This window comes from Clarias gariepinus, chromosome 22 (genome assembly GCF_024256425.1).
Source record: "Clarias gariepinus isolate MV-2021 ecotype Netherlands chromosome 22, CGAR_prim_01v2, whole genome shotgun sequence".
Taxonomy (NCBI): domain Eukaryota; kingdom Metazoa; phylum Chordata; class Actinopteri; order Siluriformes; family Clariidae; genus Clarias; species Clarias gariepinus.
In genome coordinates this window covers 24,934,452-24,960,203 of record NC_071121.1, presented here as the reverse complement: position 1 = coordinate 24,960,203, position 25,752 = coordinate 24,934,452, and the positions used below count along the sequence as shown (strand labels likewise).

Here is a 25,752-nt window from a genome sequence, read left to right as displayed (position 1 = left end):
AAAAAGCCTGCGCGCGGCTGCCTCTGCTGCTGCTGCACCCGGTGAATAATTCATGAGGTGACGTCATCACTGCGGCGAAGCGCCTCTCGAGCTCGACGCGCAGGTGGGCGTGGCTTTGGATAAATTATGGTTGTGACGCAAGCGGATGAGTTTTTAATCCTCCTGCCGCAGCAGATCAGATGAGCGGCCGGGAAACGCCGAAGAAGCGGGGGCGCGCAGTCGGTCGGACGGTCGGTCTGCGAATATAATAATAATAATATCAATAATAATATCAATAATAATAATAAAACAATCGCAGATTAATCGTAGTAACCGTGTAAGGACGATTTTCCTGGCGACCGACCCCCTCCAGCTCCTCCTTTCTCTCTCTTTCTCTATAAGAAGTTAAAGGTCACTGGCTGCGCGCTCCCGTTTTTGTTCTTAGCAAAAAAGAAAACGGGGAAAAAGAGCTTTAAAAGGGCCGCGGGATATCTAGGGCTGTCTATTCCTGTATTTTGACGCTAATAAATGGGTGATTACAGCTTCGGCTTGTTACAGACAGCGAGTCTCGACAGCAGCGCACTGTTCGGCGCGTTCAGACCGTCCTACTCGAGCCTCTCCGGTGACCTCCTGCTCCTCCCCGCAGCCTCCCCGCCACCGGCTCTCCCCCGCAGCGGTGCATCAGCAGCGTCCCGGCACAACATGCAGGATGTGCCCGCGGGGGTGACAGCCTCCTCGCGGCGTCAGGTCGCGTCCACCGAGTTGAGCGACGACGGGACCGGAAACTCAGCCCCCGAGCGATCGCCACCCACCGGCGGCGAGAACGGGAGCGGACCTCATTCTCATTCCCATCATCATCACCACCATCATCATCCTCCTCCTCATCTTCGCACGGATTTCAGCGACTACAAGGCCGGGCAGGGCCGCTTCAGTGCTGTCGCGTCACTGCGTGACCTTGAGAGAGACCGGAGCGAGAAGCCTCAGCCGCGCGCGGACTCGGAGTGCGCCCCCGACGGCCCCGGAGCTCAGCTCGCGGACGAGGCTCTGACCGATGCTGCGGCGCCCGTGAGCCCGAACAAAGTCCAGATCCGCATGGAGCCCGGGAGCGCGCACCTCGCGGCGCCCTTCACGAGCCTCCAGCATCACGAGAGCTCGGCTGCGTCTCCCTCCCTGCCTGGGTTCGGTGGCGCGCCGTGGTCGGTCCACACGAGCTCCCCGCCGCCTGCTCCTCCTCCACCGCCGCCGCCGCCGCCGGGATCCAACAGCGTCATGCCTGGAACCGAACCGCACGGCGGAGGAGGCGGAGGGGGAGGAGGATTCTACCCGGGAATCCCGTCCCCGGGGTTCTTCCAGGGCTTCGGACACGGGTTCGGCGCTCCGTTCTCGCCGCAGATGGGCGGCGCACCGCCGCAGCACGCGCCCAGCCGCCGCTCCCCGCTCAGCCCGCAGCACGGCGCCTTCCTGCAGCAGAGGAACAGCTACAACCAGCAGCAGGTGACACCCAGAGGGTCCAAGGCATGCGCAGTATATCGTTTATAATCTTATATCGCGATATTATTAATATGAGGTCATTGATATCGATGCATGGCGTAGAGGTTAGCGCAGTCGTCTGGCACCTCCAGGGTCCGGGTTCGATTCCCCCACCTCTGGTCTGTCTGTATGTCTGGTGGAGGTGTGCTTGCTGGGTTTCCCCCGGGTACTCCGGTTTTCTCCCACTGTGCCTGTAGTGTGTGTGTGTGTGAGCGCGCCCTGCGATGGATTGGAATCCCATCCAGGTAATGCTCTTCCCAATGCCCTAAGTCTCCTGGGATAGGCTCCAACTGAATACAGGATAAAGACGATGAGTTATATCGATGCATTTAGTCACAGTGTGCAAATCAGCTTTGTGTGGTGTGATCACACAGTGCAAAAGGCACAACATAATACATCACGTATGTATTTCCTAGCCACCATGCCTCCGCAGTCCATAAACGCACAAAGAACTGGTGTATGAGGTGTCAGAGCTACACAATATGCACAAAAATATATTGCAGTTTATGTTTTATATACACACACACGAGCATGTTTCACATTCCTTTGTGCACCTTAATTTAAATTCGGCCTCGTTTTACGAGCATTTACTGAACAACGCTCATCTGTGATTAGTAACGCAAAGAGCGTTCTATTGTGCATAATGCCTGAATAGATGTCCATGTCCGTCTGGTGAAATGATAAACCATCATATTCAGCTGGCACAGTTTAGCTGGCACTCCTTCTGTAAAGGAAAACTGAGAAAAAAAAATGCAAAAAAGACCACACCCTGACATGGAGTGTGTATAACTGTGAGAAAATTGGTTTACACCATATGTGCCAACGTAATTATAATATTTTGTCCATATTGCGCAGTCATAGGCTGGTTCAGAGGGTTGAAATGATAATTGTGCTGGAAACTCGCCAAGCTGGCAACCTTTCATTTAATCAGCATCTTCATCTGTGCATCAGTACTGAATAATAGATCACAAGGCTTTTGTTATTGACCCCAGCCGATGGGATTATCCCATGATAATTATCGTGTAACCACGATGATATTATATATATGACCACTCTAAAATGATCAGAGATTTGGATATAAAGTGTGCCACGAATGTGATTGGGAAAAAAACAAACAGACAGGCTCAGAGTATCTGGATAGCAGATAGCATCAGATAGTACAGTGCACAAATGTTTATCATTCAGAATATACCTTATATCGCCAAATGTGTCCAGTTTTACTGTAGTTCATAAATAATTACTTAGTAACATTGTTTTGTAATGATAATGCTAATTAGCATTAAATTAAATAGCTATAAATAGCTATTAGGAAACATATTTTTATAGGATAAGGTAATGTATTTTTTAAGTTAATATTTTTTATTAAATTCAATCTATCGTGATGTAATATGCACTTTAATTCTATAGATTCCCTGTCCATAGCAACCTCACTATATATAATTAAACAAAACATTATGATTTATTTAAAGCCCTCTAGGATGTGTTTGTGTAGCTGCGTCCAACTCCATAATTACACTGGATATTTGGATGCTTAGTAATTTTCCATTTTCTTTTCACAGGAAATTGTCAGGAGAAGGGAACATGCATGCTTTAAAGCTTGCTATTTTAAAAGAAGCTTGTTAGGTTTAAAGGCATCAGGTGGAAATCAGGACATATCTAGCTTCTGTCACATGACTTTTTTTGGTTACATGTGTGTAAAACAGCATATAAGGGTGGAAAATAATATTAATAGGTGGCTGGGCTTTGGTTTTATTCATCAGGATTGGATTAGATTGTGATGAACCTAGAGTTTGAGCTTAGGGCGGGGAAACCTGATACCATATTATTGGTTAGGATTAAGTTCCACATCCTTGCATTATCATTGTCAAAAAGCAGTTTTTTGTAGGTGTTGCATTTTTTAAGTGCTTGCTGACAATGAGGTGTGCATGGTACGAACACGCCACCTCACTAGATAAAATGGCTTTAAACACATACAGTGTATAATTTAGTCGAGTGCAGGTCGAAGTCCAGAATGCTTATTCTGGCCTTGTCTAGCTTTAAGCTTACAGTACATACTGCCTATTTTACAAAAATTGATAAAAAATTATGTTTGTAACATATGTAATTTGTTTAGTTTAACCGAAACCTACCCTTTTACCATTATTTACTTTTGAACTTCTTTTTGTTCATCTTACATATTTTAATTAATTAGAAATTCTGCACTCAATTTAAATATTTTGATACATTATTCTTTATTTTCGTTTTAGTCCATGCAGGCCGTGCTTTTTTGCTTATTTAAAATTTGTACTATAATCAATATTCTATAAGATCATAAAGGCTAACCGGCAAGCTAGCTGTTTATTTTAGCTAGTACTGTAATCTATTCAAGCTATAGCAACGGCGAGTCATAGTTGCAGTAAGTTAGCTATGTACAATAATAATATTGTACATTTCTGGCAGTGTTTCTTTCATTGAAAACTGAAACAACCTTCTTCGATGAGAAAAATAAATGTTACATAAATACTAGTGAGTAATATTCTAAATTCTAATAAATATAATTTGATTAATAATAATTCAGGTTTTGCTTTAAAAAAAAAAAATATATATATATATATATATATATATATTAATACAACAAACTAAACAAAACTAAATATCAGAAACAGACACAAGTGAGACTAATTTTTAATATCTTTGTTATCCATCAATGATTATTAACCAAATCACCAAAATATGTATAAATAATTTTCAGTAAATGAGTAAAAGACTTAAATTAAAGTCAGTAATTATTACTAATTAATACTGTTTTTTTGAGGCATTAGCTAGTTGTTTATTTATTAGCTAAATTTCCCAGTTCCTTGTTATAAAACTAGTTATTTATTTGTAATAGCAAAACATTACCAGCTAACTAAATAATAAAAAAACTATAATATATTATTATTATTTTTTTACCAAAACTGGTTTCTTATCAATTAAGACTTATCAATGTTTAGCTAGTAAGTTTCCGCTAATTTAGCCTCACACATTAGCTGATGGATTAGTCCCAGTTCTAGCTAGCTTAAGTAAACAGTTATCTATATTTTTTTTGTAAATAAAATGACTAAAGTGTGCCTATATGTTACATATTTTTATCAAAAGATTAAAATGACATATAAACTACCTTTTACCATGAACTTGGTTTGTGGTATTAGCTTGCTACCTACTTAGCCATCCAATTTAGCTTTAAGACAGGCCCTTTGTTGGAACATTAGTTACGTGATATTTAGCTTCAGAGAACATTTAACAGTTAAAACATGAACAAAGTTGCTGAGTTTTGTCCTAAGCCTTGAGAATGTTTTTTTTAGTTTAGCACACAATAAACACATTTAAAGAGTATTAGCCCTTTTTGAGGCGTTGGCACTGTGTGTGTGTGTGTGTGTGTGTGTGTGTGTGTTTAGAATCTAGACATTATGGAGCTTACTCCTGAAACACAGCAGTGCTGGAGGCAGCTTATGTTTTCGTTCCCAACGTCTAGACGGCGACATCATTATCAGTCATTCACACCAAAACACTCATCATGTGTGCGCACGCACATACACACACACACACACACACACACACACACACACACACACACACACACTCACACACACACACAAACACACACACAAATACAGCCTGATATCTAATTATACACACACGCAGTGTAGGTTGTATAGATGGGTGTGGTGAATACGCACAGGAGAGGTGGGAAAAAATGCACACACTGATGCGCGCGCACGCACACACACACACACACACACACACAAACACACAGAAATATACCTGGTAATATGAAGTGCAAATATGTGCACAGATTAAAGTCTGTGTTTTGTCTGTAATCTCTGTGTGTGTGTGTGTGTGTGTGTGTGTGTGTGTGTGTGTGTGTGCGTGTGCGCGTATGCAAGGGTATGAAGTCAGGAAAAGCTTTAAAGCTTCTTACACCCTCTCTGCACAGGCATCTCTCTCCCTCTCTCTCACTATTATTCACACCCATGTTGACTTGATACAGATCTTTATGACTCTTTTCCTTTACTGTTCTTGTCTCCCTTCCTCCATTCTTCACCTTTGTTTATCATTCTGTCCACAGCTTTCTCTGTATTCTTTATCATTTCACATTTATTTCATAGCTTCCTTTTATCATCTACCTGTTCACGCTTACTGTTTTTTCTCTTATTTTCAGATTTTAGACTTTTCTCTCACTCTCTATCCGTGTATTCTCTGCGTGTTTCTTTGTGTCATTCAGCTTTTTGGAGTAACTCTCTCTCTCTCTCTTTCTCCCTCTCCTTGTAGCCCCTGATGAAACAGTCCCTGTGGGGCAGCGGCTGGAACTCAGCGGGCGTGTCCTGGGGCAGGGACCATCGAGGGCGTGGCGTCGGTATGGCCGTGCCCGTCTCGCTCGGCCAGATCTCGCCCATGAAGAAGCCGTTCAGCAGCGGGAGCGTCATCGCCCCGCCCAAATTCCCACGCTCTGGAGTTTCGCTCGGCCCTAAGACCTGGAGTGACGACAACGTGTTCCGCACCGACAACAACAGCAACACACTGCTGCCTCTGCAGGTACAAACCCAGTGTGTGATCTGTCTCATGTATAGAATTAAGCTGCATCAGGAATCGTTCTAGAATTGAATCAATCTGCAAACTATTGACTCATAGGGAACAGAGAGAGATAGAGAGAGAGATAGAATGTGTGTGTGTGTGTGTGTAAGTGGATCTTTCAGAGCTTAACCATTGTGTATGTGCGTGTAGAGAATAAGGCCGCCTCATTTCCATATGAACCGTGCCTGAGCACCTGGATTCACTTGTGTGTATTCATGCAGTCGCCTGGCTTGACAGGGCCTGTTTTACTGTTTTACACAATCACACTGAGCATTACATCATACCGCATTGCATTATGGGGCGGTAGGTATCAGAAGCTCAGATCTTCCTACATCTTATCATCAATATGAGCTTTCCGGTTTTTAGAAATGTTCTCTTTGTACATGGACCAAAACCTAAAGGAATTATGGGAGAAAACTGTTTATAAAGTTGGGATGGGAATAAAGAACCCCCCCCACAGGATAAATCACAATATGTAGGTACTGAATTAAATGTATAGCGCTATGTAAGTAGCATGATTTAAAATAAATATCCAGATTTTTCAGATTTTGTTACAATTCTGAACAAACCTACTGTAGCAAAGAATTTGCTCCTACCACACGGGGCAGTGTGCTGAGTAAACCCCTGCAGGATTATACAAGAGGAGCAACATTTTACCACTTCATTCGACTCAAGTTCAAAGTGATTCTGATAATCCACATTCGTCTTCCTAAATTACACAATGTCTCATTATGCTACGTTATTATATGAGAACTTTTGATTGTACAGAATAACAGAGGACAGTTCTGAGAAAAATGCACTTTATTTCTCTATATAATCCCCTCCTACACTAATGCACTTATCTCAGAAAGAGCATAATTTCCCCAAATTAGGGAGTTTATGTCAGACTAGGACAGACCCAGCTGAAATTTTTGTCTTATTTGCACAGGAATACCAGTCTCCCCCAAGTACGCCCCCCTATAACCCCCCCCTCCAATAAAAAACAACAACAACAATTGTTGTGTTATAGATTATATTCCTTTACCAGCAAAAGCTTTTTCCTCTTATACCACAGCAATTTGTTGATCTTTATATCATTTCATATCATATAATATTATGCAAATATTTTATCTGTTAGAATGAAATGAAAAAGTTGGTATATTCGCTTTACAGTTAGCGATTTTGTCATTCCTATCAGATCAAGTGACTTTATTTATTTTCTTTTTTCGAAATAGTTTGCACAAAAATCATGAAGAATTGCACAAAGAACAAAAAATGTAGCAGGTGCTCAAAAACAATCACTTGATAAAAGCTTGTGTAAAATGGTTTCTGTCACACATACAGTGTCAGTGTTATTTTCTCTTCTTCCATTTTGATCATGCAAATGTCTCAAGCTTCTAAAGTTCTAACGCTGTGTCTTTTCGACTGGTACTTTCACTAAGCATCATAACCACCATGTCATTACTTTGTGTTCACCTCCAGTCCCACATGGTTTGTCTCAACTGTCCCTCGTCACTTTTTCCTCTTCCTCGATCTTGCGCCCTTCCTGCGCTTGGGAATTCCACGCATTCCTCGTGCGTCTCCTTACTTCCTGCCTCATTCTTCTGGACTGTCCTGCATGCGTCATGGTTAGGGAAAGTGACCCAGACGCAGCCAAGAATTGGAAAGGAAGGGCAGAAGGTTGGAGTGAAATAGAAACAACAATGTGTGGAGCGTTTGATACTAAACTGCTAAACTGCTTACAGACTCCAGATGGCTTTTAAAGCTGTCGGTAATAAAAACACGAAGCTCAGACTGCTCACTTCTCTCTTCGCATTTGTACTTGTCGTCGTTTTATTTTAGGCGGCTGGTGCTGATGCTAAACACTACACTTAGTGTTGCTAGGTAGCACCTTCTATGCAGCAGTGGATGTGCAAACCACAGAATGTGTTGGAGGTTTTAACAGCGTGCTAGAGACCAGAAAGCAAGGCTCTCGTACGCTCTGAACAAGAACGGAGCTGATTATTTCTCCACTAGCCTTTCTTTTATTGATCTTGTATCACTTTGGGTTTATTAGCTTACTTGCCAATGTTTATACTAGTCTTAATTAATTACGTAAAATTAATTAGCTATGGCTAGTCAGGTCAAGGCTTTTATTGTCATTTCAACAATATACAGTTTAGTATACAGTGAAACGAAAAAAACGTTCCCTCCAGGACCAAGGTGCTACTATACAACATAAATTGGCAACATAAATTAACAGAAAATAACTAGCTAACTAAGAAACCTAATTAGCTGGCTAGCTGAGCCAAGACAGATTGACATGACAAAATAAATTAACAAGATAAATTAACAGAAAACTAACTAGCTACTGTAACTCTGAGACCTAATTAGCCGGCTCGCTGGAACAAGACAGATTGACATTTTAAGTTAACTACGTTTTTATACAACTTAATTGTGAATTATTTACGTTTTTATACAACTTAAAGTGCACGTGCAAATCTGCAAACAAAAGCGACAACGCGACAACATTGCTAGCTACATGATGTTGGATACATTAATGTTAGTTAGCTAAGGTAAACATGCAGCTACTTCTGATATTTTGCGTAAAAAAATTAAAAACAGTTATTTTATGCTTAGCACTGTTTTGGGCAAAGAAAGAAAAAAAAACACTAGTGATAACATCAGATTTTTTTTTTGCAATTGCTCGAGCAGATTAAACCTAAGCCGACAAAATGAGGACCAGCCAAGGCGACCTGTGGGAAGCTTAAGGATTAGGTTTTAGTGCATGTGCGCCATATGGATACTGGTATATCTCCAACTCTGTGGTAGTTCCCCATGAGGTTAGAGAATATTCTTTATAATGATTAGGTGCCACAGTATTGTTTATAGTGTTAGCATGCGGTAAAACGGCAGAAAGTCGTCGTTATTCACGCTAAGGGAGCTCACGTGTCTTGCTCTTTTTAGTAAATTCGTTCATCCTTCAGGGAGACAGAATTTCTCAGTATCCCATGAATTATACTTGTTCATTATGAGCTGAATCTCAGGTTGAACCTCGGCTTGGTTTGATGCGTTTAACTTCTTGTGATTTGTAATTATATATAGAACTTTTTTTTTGTATGTTTGTGTGTTTGCCTTCTCTGTAATATGTACAACTAATAACGTAACCTTTTCTCACTACGCAGTAAGTGACTACAGTTCTAATCGATTATACAGTTTAATCGATCTATTGTTGGTCGGTTCAGTTAATTTAATCAAAGGGTTATTTTTGGATTCAGGATCGATTCACAATTTCTACATTAAGGTACGGTCATCTTTTGCATGGTAAATGTTCTAAAACCGACAAATTCTTTTAACAATATACCACAAAAGCAGAAAATATGAACCACAATGTACGTGCAAAATACTCTTGTTTAGCGAGATTATCGCTTATTTCTTCTTGTTGTTTTGTTTTGTTTTCTAGTTCATGGCCAGTTTGTGCAATACAGCCACCTACTGGCCTGGAGAATAAATTTTAAAAAAGTGTATCGCATTGTACCAGTCTTGACATTTAAACAATCAACAAGACAAGTTACATAGCATTTCAGTTTTTATTAGATACTTTTATTAGGTTTTAATACTTATAAGAAATGTAGCAGCTTGAGACAATAAACGTTAAAGCTGTTGAATAGAATGGAAATGAAAATGGCAATGCATTGCAACAGCTTTGAAAGTAACAGCGGTTGCTTATTCATTGTTCCGGATCTTGCTTGAGCTATCAAAAGCAACCTTTAGGATAATTACAAAATTTTAAGTTGAGTTTTTTTTTCGACAAGTGTAGCTGATATAGCAGGTATATATATTATGTGCGGTATGTTATCCAGCAATTATTTAAAGCTAGAATGAGGTTAGTTTTGTTGAGGTTGGGTGTTTTGTCCTACTTAGCTAGCGTTTTTGTTTCGTTTTGCTTATCGGCGGAACATTTGAATATAATCATGATAATGACTCTAAATGCATCCGCGTCATGTGTTGTAAGTTTTTCCAGTTTTTAGCCTCCAGTTCTACTTCCAGTTCCAGCGACTCCAGTTTGTCTTTGTGTCTCATTCTGTCATTACATTCTGACATCATGTTATTGATCCTCTGCATATCTGTTCTTACTATCTCCAGTCTTTCGACATGTTTTTACTATTAAAAATAGAAATGCGCGCGCACCACGGTTACACTGATTCCCATGCAATGACAGAGGAGCGAATCAGAACGTCCGTGCTATCTTCAGGAAATGTTTTTGAGATGTGGTTAAGCTTGTCGATAGTATAACATGATCCAGAGCTAGGTTTAATCTGGAAAGTGGGACACGGGAAACGCTACAGCAGGAAGCAGGCCACGTGCTTGGTTATTTACGGTCATGCATGACACGTGCATATGTTTCTAAATGCAGGATATCAGCACCCAGTATGTGTGTGTGTGTGAGTGTGTGTGTCATGTTCTCTTTGAGGGCAGTGTGTGCAGTAAACATTCCCCTGACTGTCCACACTCTTCTGCGGGATTGCTTTTACTCAGGACAGAGGCACAGGATGGCCTTCTGACATTTATGGCGAAGCAGAAAGAGATGTTATCTGCGCACACACACACACACACACACACAAACATACTCCTATTGACTGTCCATGGGGTTTCCTAAAGGTCAACGTTCCAGGATATCATTTTGCAGAAATAAAGGGTTCCGCTTCAATGCTAGTTATAAACACACCGCTCACATGAGCCAGCACAGAAGGAATCTCCCAGCATGCACTAGGATACGATTAAAATCCTGAGGCTCAAAGTGGACTAACGGGTACAAAATTTATTTTATCCCACATCGATTTGTCTACGTTACTATTAACAATATTCTGCCTATTAAAGAAACATACGTTGTCCTTTTTCTTGTTTAAAGTTACATTTATGTCCTGGGACGTCCAAAGTAGAAGTTAATTCTATGAACAGGATGGGTTATGAAATGAATCTACAGCGCTGTTGTATAACCTGGAATATGTTTTGTCCGTCTCAGGATCGGAGCCGAATGTACGACAGTCTGAACATGCACTCGCTGGAGAGCTCTCTGATCGACATCATCCGGGCCGAGCAGGACCCTCTGAAAGGTAAGACTCACTTCCTGCTTCCTGCTTCCTGCTTTCTACTCTGTTATGATCAAACATCCATGATTAAAAACACCCATGATGTAAGATACTACAAAATGTGGAACTGGATTAAAGAAATGTGGCTACGCCTAATGTTTATTTCTTTCCCTTTAGCGTTTGTTTGATTACTAAGAGAGAAGAAAAACAGCAATTTGTTACTGAAAACACACAAAATCTAATGGCGGTTGTTGGGATTGTTAGCATGAGGAAGAGACGAAGAACGTGATACACAAGATTTAATCACAAGTCCCAGTTTGACTCGAACGCCGACTTGAACTCTTGTAAATGCGATTGAAAGATATGAAACATTAAAGCTATCAGATGTGTAAGACGTGTTGTCTTTTAAATTCAGTTTATAGTTACGCTCGTGTCTGGAGTGCGTATATCGTTGTTTAACAATTTCATCATCCAAGTGCGATTTTCTTTTCAGAAACTCACGATTTCATTCCGAGTGCGTTTTTCTAATGTTACGTAACTCGCTGCGTATGTAAAGTGCTATCCGCCCGCTTCCACATACATGAGCTGACAGACGCCTACGATTGACGAGTGCGTCTCGTGCCAATTTGACTTTTCATGTTCATGAGTCTTTAAAATAGATTTAAATCTGTGACGCAAGCGATTCTTTGTCTAATTAACCGATGATTAAAAAGATTACACACACCTCATTCATTTTCTTTTAAATCAGTCCGGTTATTAATGGATGCTTAGAAACATAGTCACTAAAAACAGTAAAGGAGCTAAAAATCCCACACACTGACCACCTCGATTCTTAGTCATAAATAAATGAATAATAAAAATAATGATAAATGGTTTCACTGGCATCTGTGCAATGTTAAATATTTGTCTGGAACTTCTGGCTAGAAGACTTTAATGTGTGTGTGTGTGGTATGTGTGTGTGTGTGCACGTTTAAGGTTGTCTGGGTGTGGCAGGGTGTTACGGTGCTTCTTTCTCTTTCTTGACTCATTGTGCATTTAGAATTCCTTCATACTCATTTCCTAGTCGTATTTGTGTAGCACTTCTACCGATAAAGCTCGTCATGAAGCAGCTTTACAGAAATCAACCAGATGTTGATTTCAATCCAAGCAGTGAGAAGGAATTCTAATTCTACTCTCTCTTCAAGAAACCTTGAACCAGAACTGAGTTTTGAATATTGAAAATGCCTGCTTTAAAAAAAAAAAAAAAAGAAAATTGTCGATCATGCGAGACATAATCATCACAGCATCACTAATGTCATGGCAGCTGATAACCGTGTGACACTCAGCTTTCCGTTTCACTCCCTCTCTCTCTCTCTCTGTCTCGGTCGCTCTCCGATGTCCAGGCCGCATGGGATGTCCATATCCTGGCGCCGATGGCCTGCTGATGCTCAATGGTAATTACATCAACCAATCACATCTCTCTGTGCTCCTTCCTATTGACCCCATCGTCTGTAACCCAATAGCAGCGCATTTACACCGTATCTGTTTACATTAGAACACTGAATAGCGTGTACTGTACTCTGATACAACGCTATGACATGATCAGCATCAGGAAATGTATGAAATGCAATGATACTTCCTGAAATGTTCAGATATATGTTCCACACCTTCGCACCCACATCACTTTCACATCAGCTTATAATGTGTAACTTGTATTAGCTGCTGAATAATAAGTTGAGACTTCTATATGTGTAAGCAGTTTCCTGTAAAAGTAGTTCAGACGAAAACTAAGATTATAACTATATAATTATAAGTGAATAATAATTTACAATTCTTTTCTAAATATATGACAAAAGGAAAAGATTTTCTTTTTCTTCAGTGAAAATAATCCGGGTTACAGAAAGCAAAAGCACAGAAAATGATTGTAGAATGAAAACATACCAGTGACAGAAACATTACCACGCAAGCGAGAGCTAAGCGGCGAACCGAAGCTAACCCGCAAACAAAAAGCAAACCAGAGGAGAAAAGCATGAAAATAGACCGGTGAAGGAAATGTGAAAGCAAGCGATATAGTAAAGACAAACGAGTAGAAACATTTTTTGTTAAAGTAGAAAAAGAAACGTAAAATTGCAAGCGAAAGTTAACCTGCGGAAAAAAACCTACGCGAAAGCAAACCTGTGAGTGAAAGCAAACTAGTGTAAGAAAAATTATCTGCTGAGTGGAAAATATTCAGTGAACAAAAAGCAAAAAGCTAAGAGATAATAAGTGAGTAAACTGGTTAGTAGTGAAAAATAGTAAATAAAATTTATGAGAGCTATCCAGCAAACGAAAGCTCTTTCCCAGTGGGGAAAAGCTAAAGAAGCAAACAAACAGCGAAACATTGACGTAAAAGTATCCGTATAAGAGAGAGCTAACCAATGAACGAGAGTTATCCAGCAGACGAAAGCACACTGGTGAAGGAAACCTGAACAAGCAAACAAGTTGAAACCAACAAAGGGAAGCAATCGAGTTAGTTAAAGTACATAAAAGCGACTGAAAGCAAACAAACGCCAAAACCCGCAAGGGAAACCAAGTAATGAGAAAAACAAAGCAGTGAATGAAGGCTAAATAATTAAAGACATCCAAGCAGCTGGCAAAAACAAACAATTTAAAATACAAACAAGAGCAGACAAAAAAAACAGTTTAAAGCATCGAGCAGAAACAAACTAATAAATGATGCAAATGGCGAGTAAGTGATAAAACATTTAGGTAAAAATAGCCTTATGAGAGAGAGCTAGCCAATAAACGAGAGTTATCCAGCAAACAAAACCAGAGCTGTGCATGAAAGCAAACCAGCGAAAGAAAGAAAAGCGAACAGGCTAGGGGTGACTTGTAACTGAACCAGAGGGTGAGAGAGAAAATCATCGATCAGCCATGTGGTCAAGAGTTAACCAGCGAACAAAAGTTAACCAGCTAACGAAAGCAAAAGAAGTAAAGGCACGCGAAAGCCAAGCGAACAAAAGAACAAAGGTGAACAAGCGGACAAATGTTTTAACCAGTGAAAAAAATGAGCGAGTGAATGTACAGTAAACGCGCAAACGAAAGCAAACTGGCGAGCGAAAACAAACCCAACAACATTTTAATTTTGTTTTGTTCGTGTGACGTCGCAGGCTAGTTGCCTTAAACTGAGCAATGTCAAACAAAAGTCAACCCATGAGAATATTAGGCCACGCCCAAATAGTTCTACCATCGGTCTATTCAGCGAACATAGCCGTCTTTTATACTGTATGTTTTTCAGCCTGATTTTTATTTAGAATTTGCTGGGAATTTATAATGAAGTTCAATAAAAACATTTATTTACAAAGGGTGTTCAAGTCAAACCGGGACCTTTGCCTGTGCAGAATAGAACAGAAGACAGTTATGATTAGAAAAACTCCCTGAAAAACGATTTCTCTATATAATCCCCTGATAAACCAATGCACTTATCACAGTGTTTCACTAATGCTTGGACACCATCAGTACGCCAGCGCCATGATCTGACTGTCTGGTTCATGTCTGGAGCTTTACACTGGCCTCCCAGGAGCTCCTTAAATGACCCAAACATGTGGAAATAGCCTGGAGCGAGGTCAAAACTGTACAGGAACGACTGTTGCATACAGTCATACACTAGAAATCTCATCACACGTCCCGGTTTGACTTGAACGCCCCTCGTATTTCAGGCCATATTTGTTTATTTAGTTCACCAAGCACCTTTAGTCATTTTGTAAGGGTCGCAGCGGGGGGCGCATTTTAAGCAGACGCTTTTTATAGCATGGCCTTATCACGTGCAGCCACCTGGGGCCTGTGGAGAGGACTATCGAAAGGTCAAAGGTTGAATGGCGGGTGGATGGAGGGGGGTTTGTCTGGAAAGCCTTGCACCATCCATTATGTTGATCTTGGGCATCTTCATATTACGCAGTGTCTGAGAGAGAAAGATATTACAATCGAATTTCCCAGAGAAAATAATTGCATTATGGTAAAGACTCCGACGCTGTGGATCCCGTGTCGTCCCTCTAAAGTCAGAAGAAACCCGACGTAATTAAACCGATGCGCTGGCAGACATCTTGGCAGTAACAGCACTTCTCCTGGATCAGATCTCCCTGTTCGTGTGGCTCGTATATCCTTCAGTGCTTTTTATTTAAAATAGATAAATCAGTACGCTCAGCAGCAGGAGCATCAGCAACACGGTCAGAGATGAGAGATGTTTTTCAGCTACGTCTCCTGGCAATTTTTGTCGATGGCACCATCCCAGTCCTCGGATTAAAGACAGGCCGAACATTCCAGAGATCAAGTGTTCTGTCTTCCAAGCAAAAAAAAAAAAAAAAAAAAGGAGAATCTAAAGAACTCGCATATTTTCATGTGACCAGTTAAGGAAATCCTGTTCTGGCCAATCGGCTTTCTCGTCCGAGACGGCGCTCGGCCAAACAATCCTTGTCCATTTATAGCAGCACTGGAACTCGAAGCAGAACGTCTGCTTCAGCTGAGACCGACTCGCTTTACGCTGTCCAGTCTCTGGATCCAGTCTGTATTTTTAGCGCTTTACTCCATCGTGTTTCACGTCAGCCGCAGCTGCTCGCTTTCTTTTCTAATGGAGATCGTACAGTATGAGTGTGTGTGTGTTTTGTTCTTTTTTCCTTTCGAAGCAAAAAATATTTTTTTATAATAAATGCATGATGTGATATTTATATAAGCAAAAAAAAAACATTATTTAAATATCAGATTGTGCCAAAATTTTTCTTTTCTTTTAGAGAAACTGCACTGCACCGTGTGACGTCAGAGCGACACGCAACCTCTGACTTCTCACAAAAACATAGAGCAAAAACAGCAACAAGCAACAGATTAGCCCTTGACTCACAGTTCAGTCGTAATTATTTTAATAGTTAAGGTTGTCAAGAGATATGTTTTTTTAATATCTATTTTTTTAAATATTCACACATTGACTTCTTCATTTTCATCCATGACGTTTGTGGTTGTACCCAAGGGCTCACTGACGATCGTAGCGCGTATGGCACGCTAGTTGCGCTGTACTTCCTCAGTGTGAGTTCCCCAAGACGCACGTGATTTGATAAAATCGAGAACACGAAGTTGAAGACGCGCAAACGGAAGCAGGTCACAGAACAGTTCGAGAACCCCAGACCTGGTTTATTCTAATCATCCAAAACTGTTCTCCGGTTCTAGTACGAGGAATTGGGATACGCATTACATTTAGATTTGCATTCAACCGTTTTAACGCGATTTTTAATGAATCACGAGCGTTAGCGGGTTAATGCAGAGACATCAGACATAATGTGGTTCTGAGAGGGGTTTCCACTTTTAACGTTAGTCAGTCCGACACATGACCGAGGAGGTCACATGAGTCACCAGGGCTCGGTCGGGGTCATGTGACTGGCTGTGTGATGTCGGCTCACATGACTGACTGGAGACTGAGAGAAAGAGACGGGATGTCTTTGAGTAACCCTAAGCAAGCCCTAAAAGTCCACTTGAACATCACGCTTATCAGTTCAAATAGTAAGTTCAGGCTTTATTCGTCACATATACATTATTAGAGGAATTCTTTATTCTTCGCGTATCCCTGCTTCGTTGTTATTAGCGCAGGGTCGGCCATTATACAGCATCAAGGGCCTCGCTCGAGGGCCCAACAAGGGGCAACCCGGCGAAGCCAGAGTTATTAATAATGATTATAAAATAATAATAGGAAACCTTATTTATGGGTTAATTTTTATACACTTACAGTTAAGTAGGAAAACAATAGGATTCAAATAAAATTTTAAAATTCATAAAATAAACAATGCAACCACAAAGTAAAGCTAACTTCTTGTTATTTTTTTTAATTTATTTATTTGGTAATTCATATATTTATACAGTATAATACTGGACAATACATGGACAAATAATCTTTTTACTTTGTAATAAAATATACATAAAATTTCTTTCCATAAACATTAGACGTCGCAGCCATCGGGCATAAAATGAGCGTAAATATATACCCCCTCCCCCCAGCACACACTACAGACTGAACGGTTAATAACGTATTTATCCATTTGGATTTGGATTGTCCGAGGAACTTTCAAGTGAAGCGATTCAGTCTGATCCAGCATCAGCAGTCAGACGCTCTCCATCGCTCTTTGTGGGTGAAGGGATTTGAACCCACAACCTTCAAGGCACAGATGGTCAGAACATGTTGTATAGCAGCGGCTCAGACATTACTGCAGACTGTGATTTAAATTCGGGTTACATGAGGGTTATCTTCATGCGTTTACCCTGTAAAGGCGTCTGTGTTGAACGCATACGGAGGACGTGTTCCAAGTTCAGGGTTTTGCAACAGTCTCCAGTCTTCATAAACACGCCGGGCTGCATTTTTTCTTAATGACGTAACAAGAGACTGGAGTTCAAATGACTATTAATCGCATAGCTGCTGTTATTTAAGAGATAGCAGGAGCTTTGTTCGTGATCGTTTCATGACATGATCGTTTCAACTATAACCTTAAACAAATACGAAGCACAAGGTGTGACCTTCATTAACGAATTAATAGGAAATTTAGTGTGCTTCATACAACCGTGTCGTGCATTATTTTTCCTGTTTTATCATGCCTGACGATGTTGTATTCCTAAATCATGGTGATGACATAACCTTTAATATGAATTACAGCCTGTCTTTAACCTGCCTTTACAACTTCACTCATATCACAGCTTTTTATCCTCTTTTCTGTTCACATGCAGCGAGGAGTTACGGCAGACGACGAGGTAAACGCCACTCCCTGCACCGCGCAGCTCTCCCATGTCTGACTTTTGTGTTTTTGTCACATCAGCGTTAGTGCTGGATTTACTAAAGGTCACGTTTAAACGTGCTTTAACTACACCACGGGAGTTTCGGTGGTTAGAAGGATTTCAGCCAAACTTGTTTGTGTTATCTTTTTGATCACGTGACATCACGTTTAGATCTTTTTGATGTCTGAGCACGTATCTATTACTGGCGTAAAAGATGAGCGATGAAGAAATAATTCCTGTTCCCTCATTTGATCTTTTCTATAGGACGTTCCTCCCTCTTCCCGATAGACGACGGTCTCCTTGACGACGGACACGGTAACCAGGGCGTACCCGGGGTTCTGGGATCTTCCGGTTATCCGCATCAGAACGGCGAGCGCATCGAGAGGTTCTCACGGAAAGTGTTTGTGGGCGGCCTGCCCCCCGATATAGACGAAGGTGATTCGCCGAAATGAACGATTGTAGTTTTGTCGTCATTTGAGTCATTACAAGTTTGTTCTATACATTAACAGTGTATAGAAAAGTATTTGCCCCCTTCCTGATTTTTTCAGTTTTTTTGCATGTTTGTCACACATACTGTAGATAACCAGAGTAAACACAAAATGCAGTTTTTAAATGATGGTTTAATTCATTAATTGAAAAAAAGAAAAAAGCTGTCCAAACCTACCAGGCCCTATGTGAAAAAGTAATTGCTCCCTAAACTTATTAACTGGTTGTTGCCTTTGCGATAACTGGAAATAAGTCTTTCACATCAATGTGGAGGAATTCTGGCCCGCTCTTCCCTGCAGAATTGTTTTAATTTCGGACACACTGGAGGGTTTTTTCGAGAATGAACAGCATGTTTAAGGATCTCAAACGCATTTAAGTCCAGACTTTGACTAGGCCACTAGTCATTCAAAAGTGGACTTGCTGGTGTGTTTCTGATGAAATCATTATTCAAAAACTGCATTCTGTGTTTACTCAGGTTATTATTTAAGTGTCCCAATTATGCAAAAATAAATAAATAATTAACCCAGGAAGGGGCAAACACTTCCTTAAAGCACTGTATATCCATTTTTTCCATCACAACTTATTCCCTTTATGTGTTTTTTTTTTTAATCTCACATGGTTTTCTTGCCTGTCTGTAACCCCCCACACATGCAGACGAGATCACATCCAGTTTCCGGCGCTTTGGTCACCTGGTGGTCGACTGGCCGCACAAGGCGGAGAGCAAATCCTACTTTCCTCCAAAAGGTAATTAAAAATATATTTAAAACATATATTTAGAATAAAAATTATTGTGCTGTTGAAATTTACAGAGAAACAATTATAGAGAAGAAATAAAAAAACGAAAGAAAATCGTTTAATTCCTATGTACATATGTTTACGTTTTAATTTTTTCTTCCTACTGCCGATCCCTAAAGTCTACAGATAGTATAAACAATCTCTAATCCGCTTTGTCAGATAATATTTCTGGCTACGAGGTAAATCACAGGTTGATATCGTTTCTGTGACTTTTGTTTAAGGAGAGTTTGGAAGGAGTCTCCAGTGTCAGGGATTTGTTAAAGCTGTGATTTTACGAGCAGAGAAGTCTATGCCATTGCTTTTTTTTTTTTTTTTTGTCATATTCATTTTATGAGAGATAATAAAGGAAGGCTGTTGAGGAAATGACTGATTATAGCTGCTGCAACATGTCAGTAACTACAGGAAGTAATTGGCCCGGTGGACGTTCCGCAGCATTCACTGTAATTATGAATGGATAAAAATAAAAAGCGCTGCTGTTCATTTATGAATAATTTTTAATTACCAGGAATTTTTGCACTAAAATCTAAATTCAGGTCTTAAACTGTGTAGATATTCACAAAGATTTTAATAGTTTAAACAATCAATCTAGCAACACACACCTGGACAACAAGAAATACGTACTAGTCATGTGTTCCAATATTTTTAGTCACTTGAAAAACAAAATGTGCACGTGTTTAACATTGTTAATATCAGCCATGAAAATGTGGGATTCTGCAGTTTTGGAATTCATATTTATCTTTAGATCTCAAACCAAAAAATAAATATTAAAAACAAACAAACAAAAAAAACTTGAAGTATTCAAAAGTACTGGAACGGTGTTTTCAGTACCCCGTTCCAGTACTTTTGAATACTTCATATATCTTCAGCCTCCGCTTTCGTACACACGTCGGTCTGCACTGTGTTCACAGCTGCTGAGAGAGTGTTGCTATTTCTGTTATCTCTCCAAGGATACGCCTTCCTGCTTTTCCAAGAAGAGAGCTCGGTGCAGGCGCTGATCGAAGCCTGTCTGGAAGAGGACGGCAAGCTCTACCTGTGCGTCTCCAGCCCCACCATCAAAGACAAGCCTGTGAGTCTTAATGTCTGATTTTATCAAACAATCAGTGAGAAACAGTAACCTAAACGTATCTCTGGCGATCAGCATCGCTTCTACAGTATAAACCACTAATCCCAACAGTGTCGTATAAATCACCACCATGAACTAATCAACATGCCAGTGTAGGAAAAGGAAAAGGGCCACATAAAGGAGCAGTTATGTCAAATAGATATAGCTGTAGTATCTAATAAGGATCTGGGGAAATCTCATTGCATGCAGACACCACATAAGTGCGCATGTTTTAAAAGGGATTTTAATTCAGTTTGTGCTTTTCATATGGAACAATGCTCTCTATTTAGGAGGTTAAAGTCACTAGAACACTGTTGCTAAGCAACCAGGAAATTATAGGAGCCGAGGGGAAAAGAACAATGATGTAGTTAGATATTAATAATAATAATAATAATAACAGCAACGGCTACAAAAAAATTATAAGGCACTTTCGACAGTTTGTGTAGCATTACAGCTCAAAGTGTTTTATGAAGGGAAAAAATGTAGATGCACAAGCAGCATAAGATCATAAAGAGGAAGTATATAGTTAAAAAAGATATAATAGAAATACTTAAACAATAAATAGATAGATCTAATATAGTGCTAAAATAATAATAAAATTAGCTGTAAGAAATTGAGCAGATCAGAGAATTGCTGTATAGTTTCAGAAAAAATATAAAAATGAAAAAAAATTGACCAAAATAAAAAAAAATTACATAAACGTATTTAAAATAAATTGAAATGCAAATGTACAAGTCACCACTAAAACATCTAAAGTTTTCCAAAGTATAAAAGCAAAAGCAGAAATATATATAAAAAAAAGTTATTTACTAAAGATGCAGGATATGAAAGAGGATTTGTTTTGGCACTTTTGACATTAAGAAAGAACTTTAAAAATGTGATAACTTTAACACCACAAGAGGGCGCAGGTGCAGTTCAAAATTTTGAAAAGGAGCAGGTGTTTAGGAAATAAAAGAAACAGGAATTGACCTTGTTAGCCTTGTTACCTTGTGAGCGAATAGTGTTGCCAGATTGGATGTTTTTCTTTAACTTGGTTAGTTTTACAATCAATAACAGTGGAACCTTGGATTACGAGCATAATTCGTTCCAGAAGCGGGCTCATATTTCAAAACACCAAAGCGAATTTTCCCATTGGAAATAATGGAAACACAAATTATTCGCTCCACAGCCCAAAAAATTAAATAGATAAAAATAACTAATACAAAATCTTAAGTAAAAATATAACAAATTAACCTGCACTTTACCTTAAAAAAAGTTTAAATAAATACCCACAGATAAGTTATGTGCGCAGGCTTTGTGTGTGTGTGTGTATGTGTGTGAAGCTAAGGAGAGAAGGAATCAGACGACGATTACCCACAATTCCGCAGCGCGAGAGAGACAAAAAACGTTGGCTCAGTTGTGATCATGTGACGCTCGGTGTCAAAACAAGAAGCGCATGCGTGATACATGATACTCGGTACTCGTAAACCAAGACTTGCTCGTTTTTCAAGTCACAGTTTATTAAAAATCTTTGGTCGTCTTGCGGAACACTCGCAAATCGCGTTACTCGTAATCCGAGGTTCAAAATGTGTTTATGAATGGTAATAAATATTAGTGTAATTTTAGGGACAAAGTGTATGTGCAGAAACAGTTGAGCTATAGTATGAGTTATAGGTCAGATTTTTAAAATTTATTTATTTATTTATTTAATCATCTTATAATCGAAGTTCAGCACTGCCCAGTCATTCTTATGAACGCAACATCTCAGCAAAGCCTTAAGGGAATTTATTTAAAATTGTTGCAAATGTCTACTTAGCCTGAAGGATGAACTGATTCAATTTTGTGGGTCAAGCGTCAAAGGTCAAGGTTGCTTTGACCTTGCGCCCATCCCATTATTTTGACCGCAATATCTCAGGAATGCCTTAAGGGAATTTCGTTAAAATTGGCACAAATGTCTACATAGACTCAAGGATGAACTGATTACATTTTGGTGCTCAAAGGTCAAGGTCAATGTGACCTCTAGACCCTCCCAATCAGTCTGTCCCATTCTGGTGGACGCAATATCGCAGGAGTGCCTTGAGGGAATTCCTTTAAAATTGGCAAAAATGTTCAGGTCATTGGTTGACAGATCACAAGGAGAGCGCACGTGAGAGTTTGAGCGAGCAAAAAATGTCATTTGAGCAACCTACTACTGTATGGCATACGGCGGCACAGTAGTGATGGTTAAAATCCACGGTTCACATGTGTGCTGAACCATGGGGAGAGATCTGCATGGATTGCATTTTTATTTTATTTCATAAATTTGTCTTACATAACTTATTTCCTAGGATTGTGCAGTTATAAAAAATGTGCTTATTCAGTTATTACTGATGATTAGTCTTTTATTGACTGTGAGTGTGTTCAACAATTGAAAATACTCTCACTTTAGAATCGAATTTGTCCTGGTTAACTTATTGTGGTCTGACGTTTGCAGGTTCAGATCCGCCCGTGGAACCTGAGCGACAGTGATTTCGTGATGGATGGCTCGCAGCCTCTCGACCCACGCAAGACCATCTTTGTAGGCGGAGTTCCCCGTCCTCTGAGAGCAGGTAACATTTTCCTTTTCGGTGATGTATGGCTGGTGTAAACGTGCAAGACATACACCTCAACAAGAAAATCAACAATAAATATCGGCTTATATTTAAACTACAATAGTCTCAAAGTGTTTGTTAGCCTACGCTCCTGTTTTCTTGTAAATATGTGAATCATTTTATAGTATTACAACTTAATAAAGGTATATTGTACATTACATTACTGTAACTTCAATTCGAAGTATCCGGTGTATTTTTGGAGTGATTGCTCCCCCTTGTGGAGCATCAGTCATGCAACACCATGTTAAATAAAATGTAAAAAATTTAAAAATTGTTTTATTGCACAGTTGAGCTGGCTATGATCATGGACCGTCTGTACGGTGGTGTGTGTTACGCTGGAATCGACACCGACCCTGAGCTAAAGTACCCAAAAGGTGCAGGCCGTGTGGCTTTCTCCAATCAGCAGAGCTACATTGCAGCCATCAGCGCCCGCTTCGTCCAGCTGCAGCACGGAGACATCGACAAACGGGTAAGAGAGCCAACCAGAGCTTATCCTCTATGCGTTATTCCACTCCACTTCGGTTGATTATATATCTTTAACAGCACAGGCCCTGAAGTGTGTTATTTCTTACACTTTGTACCGAGCTGTAAAGTTAACCAGTAAGCATGGCTATTCAAAAACAGATAATCTAAGTGGAAGTGTTTCTCGTGCAGGTGGAGGTGAAGCCGTACGTTCTGGACGATCAGCTGTGTGACGAGTGTCAGGGGGCGCGCTGCGGAGGCAAGTTCGCACCCTTCTTCTGCGCCAACGTCACATGTCTGCAGTACTACTGCGAGTTCTGCTGGGCGAACATCCACTCACGGGCTGGCCGAGAGTTCCACAAGCCGCTGGTCAAAGAGGGAGCTGACCGGCCGCGCCAGATTCACTTCCGCTGGAACTAACGAGCTACAAGGAAGCGCGCCTGAAGACCGAGCTATCAGTATAGAGCACCTAACAGTATACAGTATACATATAGAAATCTATGAATATATTTATCTTTATCTTTTGTAGCAGCCGGAAACACTACATGCCTCATTATTTATAATATATTTTTTTCACCAAATCACACACTTTTGCTCCCAACCACTCTCCCACCCCTATCACCCCAGTCCCTACATCTCAGGCTTTTGTGGTACTTTGGTGGTGGTGTTGTTTTTTGTTTTTTAACCAAGATTCAGATCAGAAACGAGATTTGTAGTTGATGTTTTTTGTTTTTTTTTTTCAAATTATTTTTATATGTCAGATTTAACGAGTAGATACGAGAATGTCTTTCGCATGAGAGGGCAGTTGTCTGTCTGTCCGTCTGTCTGTCTGCTGCTAAACTCCCCCCTTCCCTCGTGGGCAAAGTGCGCAATTGTTTCTGGATAAACACTTGATGATGATGATGATGATGATGATCCTGGGGAGCCGCAGTGTAATCCAGTGGGGAAATCGGAGAACCCCGTGTTGAACTGTAAGCTCCCCTGCTGAAATCGATGCCTGCCAAGGGCTTTACCAAAGGTAGCGAAAGAAAACAATATTCTCGCTTTTATTTACTTCTGGAATGGTTTCAGGAAATCTAATTTACACACTTTGTAGTTTACTTCAAATGAAGTCGATCAGTCGAGGCCGAAATGTCTGAGGGAGCTTTTTCACGGATAACGACAGTAAAAAAGAGTTCCCTTAAATAGCTCTATAAATAAAAACAAAACTTCTGTAGCGTAATGCCGGTGTTCTGCCAGTCCGTGCTACCTATCATTTTTTGCTACTTAACGTTTCTGAATGTGCAAACTCCAACAAGTTTGGAAACTGTTGAATTCATTTAGTTGATTATGTCCTGGAAGCATTATTTGATGGGGATATTTGTCTATCAGAATATGCTACTATGTCCAAAACTCTACAATAAATATATGCTAATATATGCTCTAATAAAACATCAAACATACTTTATTTACTGGCATAAGACATTTACTCCTTTAGTATTTAGCATTTTTTAACAGGATAATGCGAATAGATAGACCCACTTGCGACAGGAGCATTTTTTGACAAGTCAGTGTAATTTGGCAGAGCACCGTTCACCATCTTGGACAACACTATTTGCTATCACTTGACTCCGCCTTCTATAGTACAGTGTTTTACTTTATATGTAAAAATAAGGCCCCTTCGTACAATTTGTCAATTTATATTTACGCATAATGTTGTGGAAACAAATTAGTATGTGTTTTCATATTACATATAAATAAACAGAAAGAATATTGTTTTCTATTAGATTTGGATACCAAATTGGCGTCTGCGTCCCCTGTCAATATTGGACCACATCATTTCATACTCGGACGAAAGTGCTATCCATCTCTTCCACCTGCGTGACCTCACACACACCTATGATTGGCCATACAGCTATGATTGAAAACAGAGAACATGGCCAATCTGTAGCATCACCCTGGAACTGAACTCGCAATATCTGACATAAAAGTGGTGAACGCGTTACCATTGTGCCACCCAGGAGCCTAAATGTGTCACTGTTTCACAGTATGAAGTATCAACATAAGCGTTTTACGCTGGTTTCAGTTCGACACCAAACGTGCCTTGGCTGATTGACTTCATTTAGGATGAACAGAAAATTGCATATTTTTTATTTTTCTTCAAACTGCAAACTTGTTAAAAATGCTCAAATATTGATATGATGACCTGCAAGAAGACTAATCTGGTTTTGTGGGCTACGCTTTGCTGCTATAACCAATAACTAGACGTAGACGGCATTTTTAACCGAAATTGTTAACAATAACAATCAAAATGCAGCGTGTGCTCTCACAGGGGCGTGGAGGAATGGAATGTGAAACTGTACATGCATGCATGTGTGTGTGGGTATGTGTGTGTGTGTGA

At 40.1% G+C, this 25,752-nt stretch overlaps 1 protein-coding gene across 4 annotated transcripts; it reads left to right on the top strand.

Moving 5' to 3' along the window:
• The first annotated feature begins 507 nt into the window (after window positions 1–507).
• Window positions 508–25,270, top strand: cpeb2 (cytoplasmic polyadenylation element binding protein 2). 4 transcript variants are annotated; one of them, XM_053482623.1, is made up of 11 exons: window positions 508–1,473; window positions 5,800–6,063; window positions 11,087–11,177; window positions 12,536–12,586; window positions 17,871–17,894; window positions 18,183–18,353; window positions 19,059–19,148; window positions 20,147–20,265; window positions 22,754–22,868; window positions 23,198–23,379; window positions 23,565–25,270. In XM_053482623.1, exons 1-11 carry the CDS (start codon window positions 508–510, stop codon window positions 23,790–23,792), a joined length of 2,301 nt encoding a protein of 766 aa, XP_053338598.1. In that variant the 3' UTR covers window positions 23,793–25,270. The 4 variants fall into 4 exon arrangements, with proteins under 4 accessions (XP_053338598.1, XP_053338600.1, XP_053338599.1 ...); XM_053482625.1 differs by lacking the exon at window positions 12,536–12,586; XM_053482624.1 differs by lacking the exon at window positions 17,871–17,894.
• The last annotated feature ends 482 nt before the right edge of the window (window positions 25,271–25,752 follow it).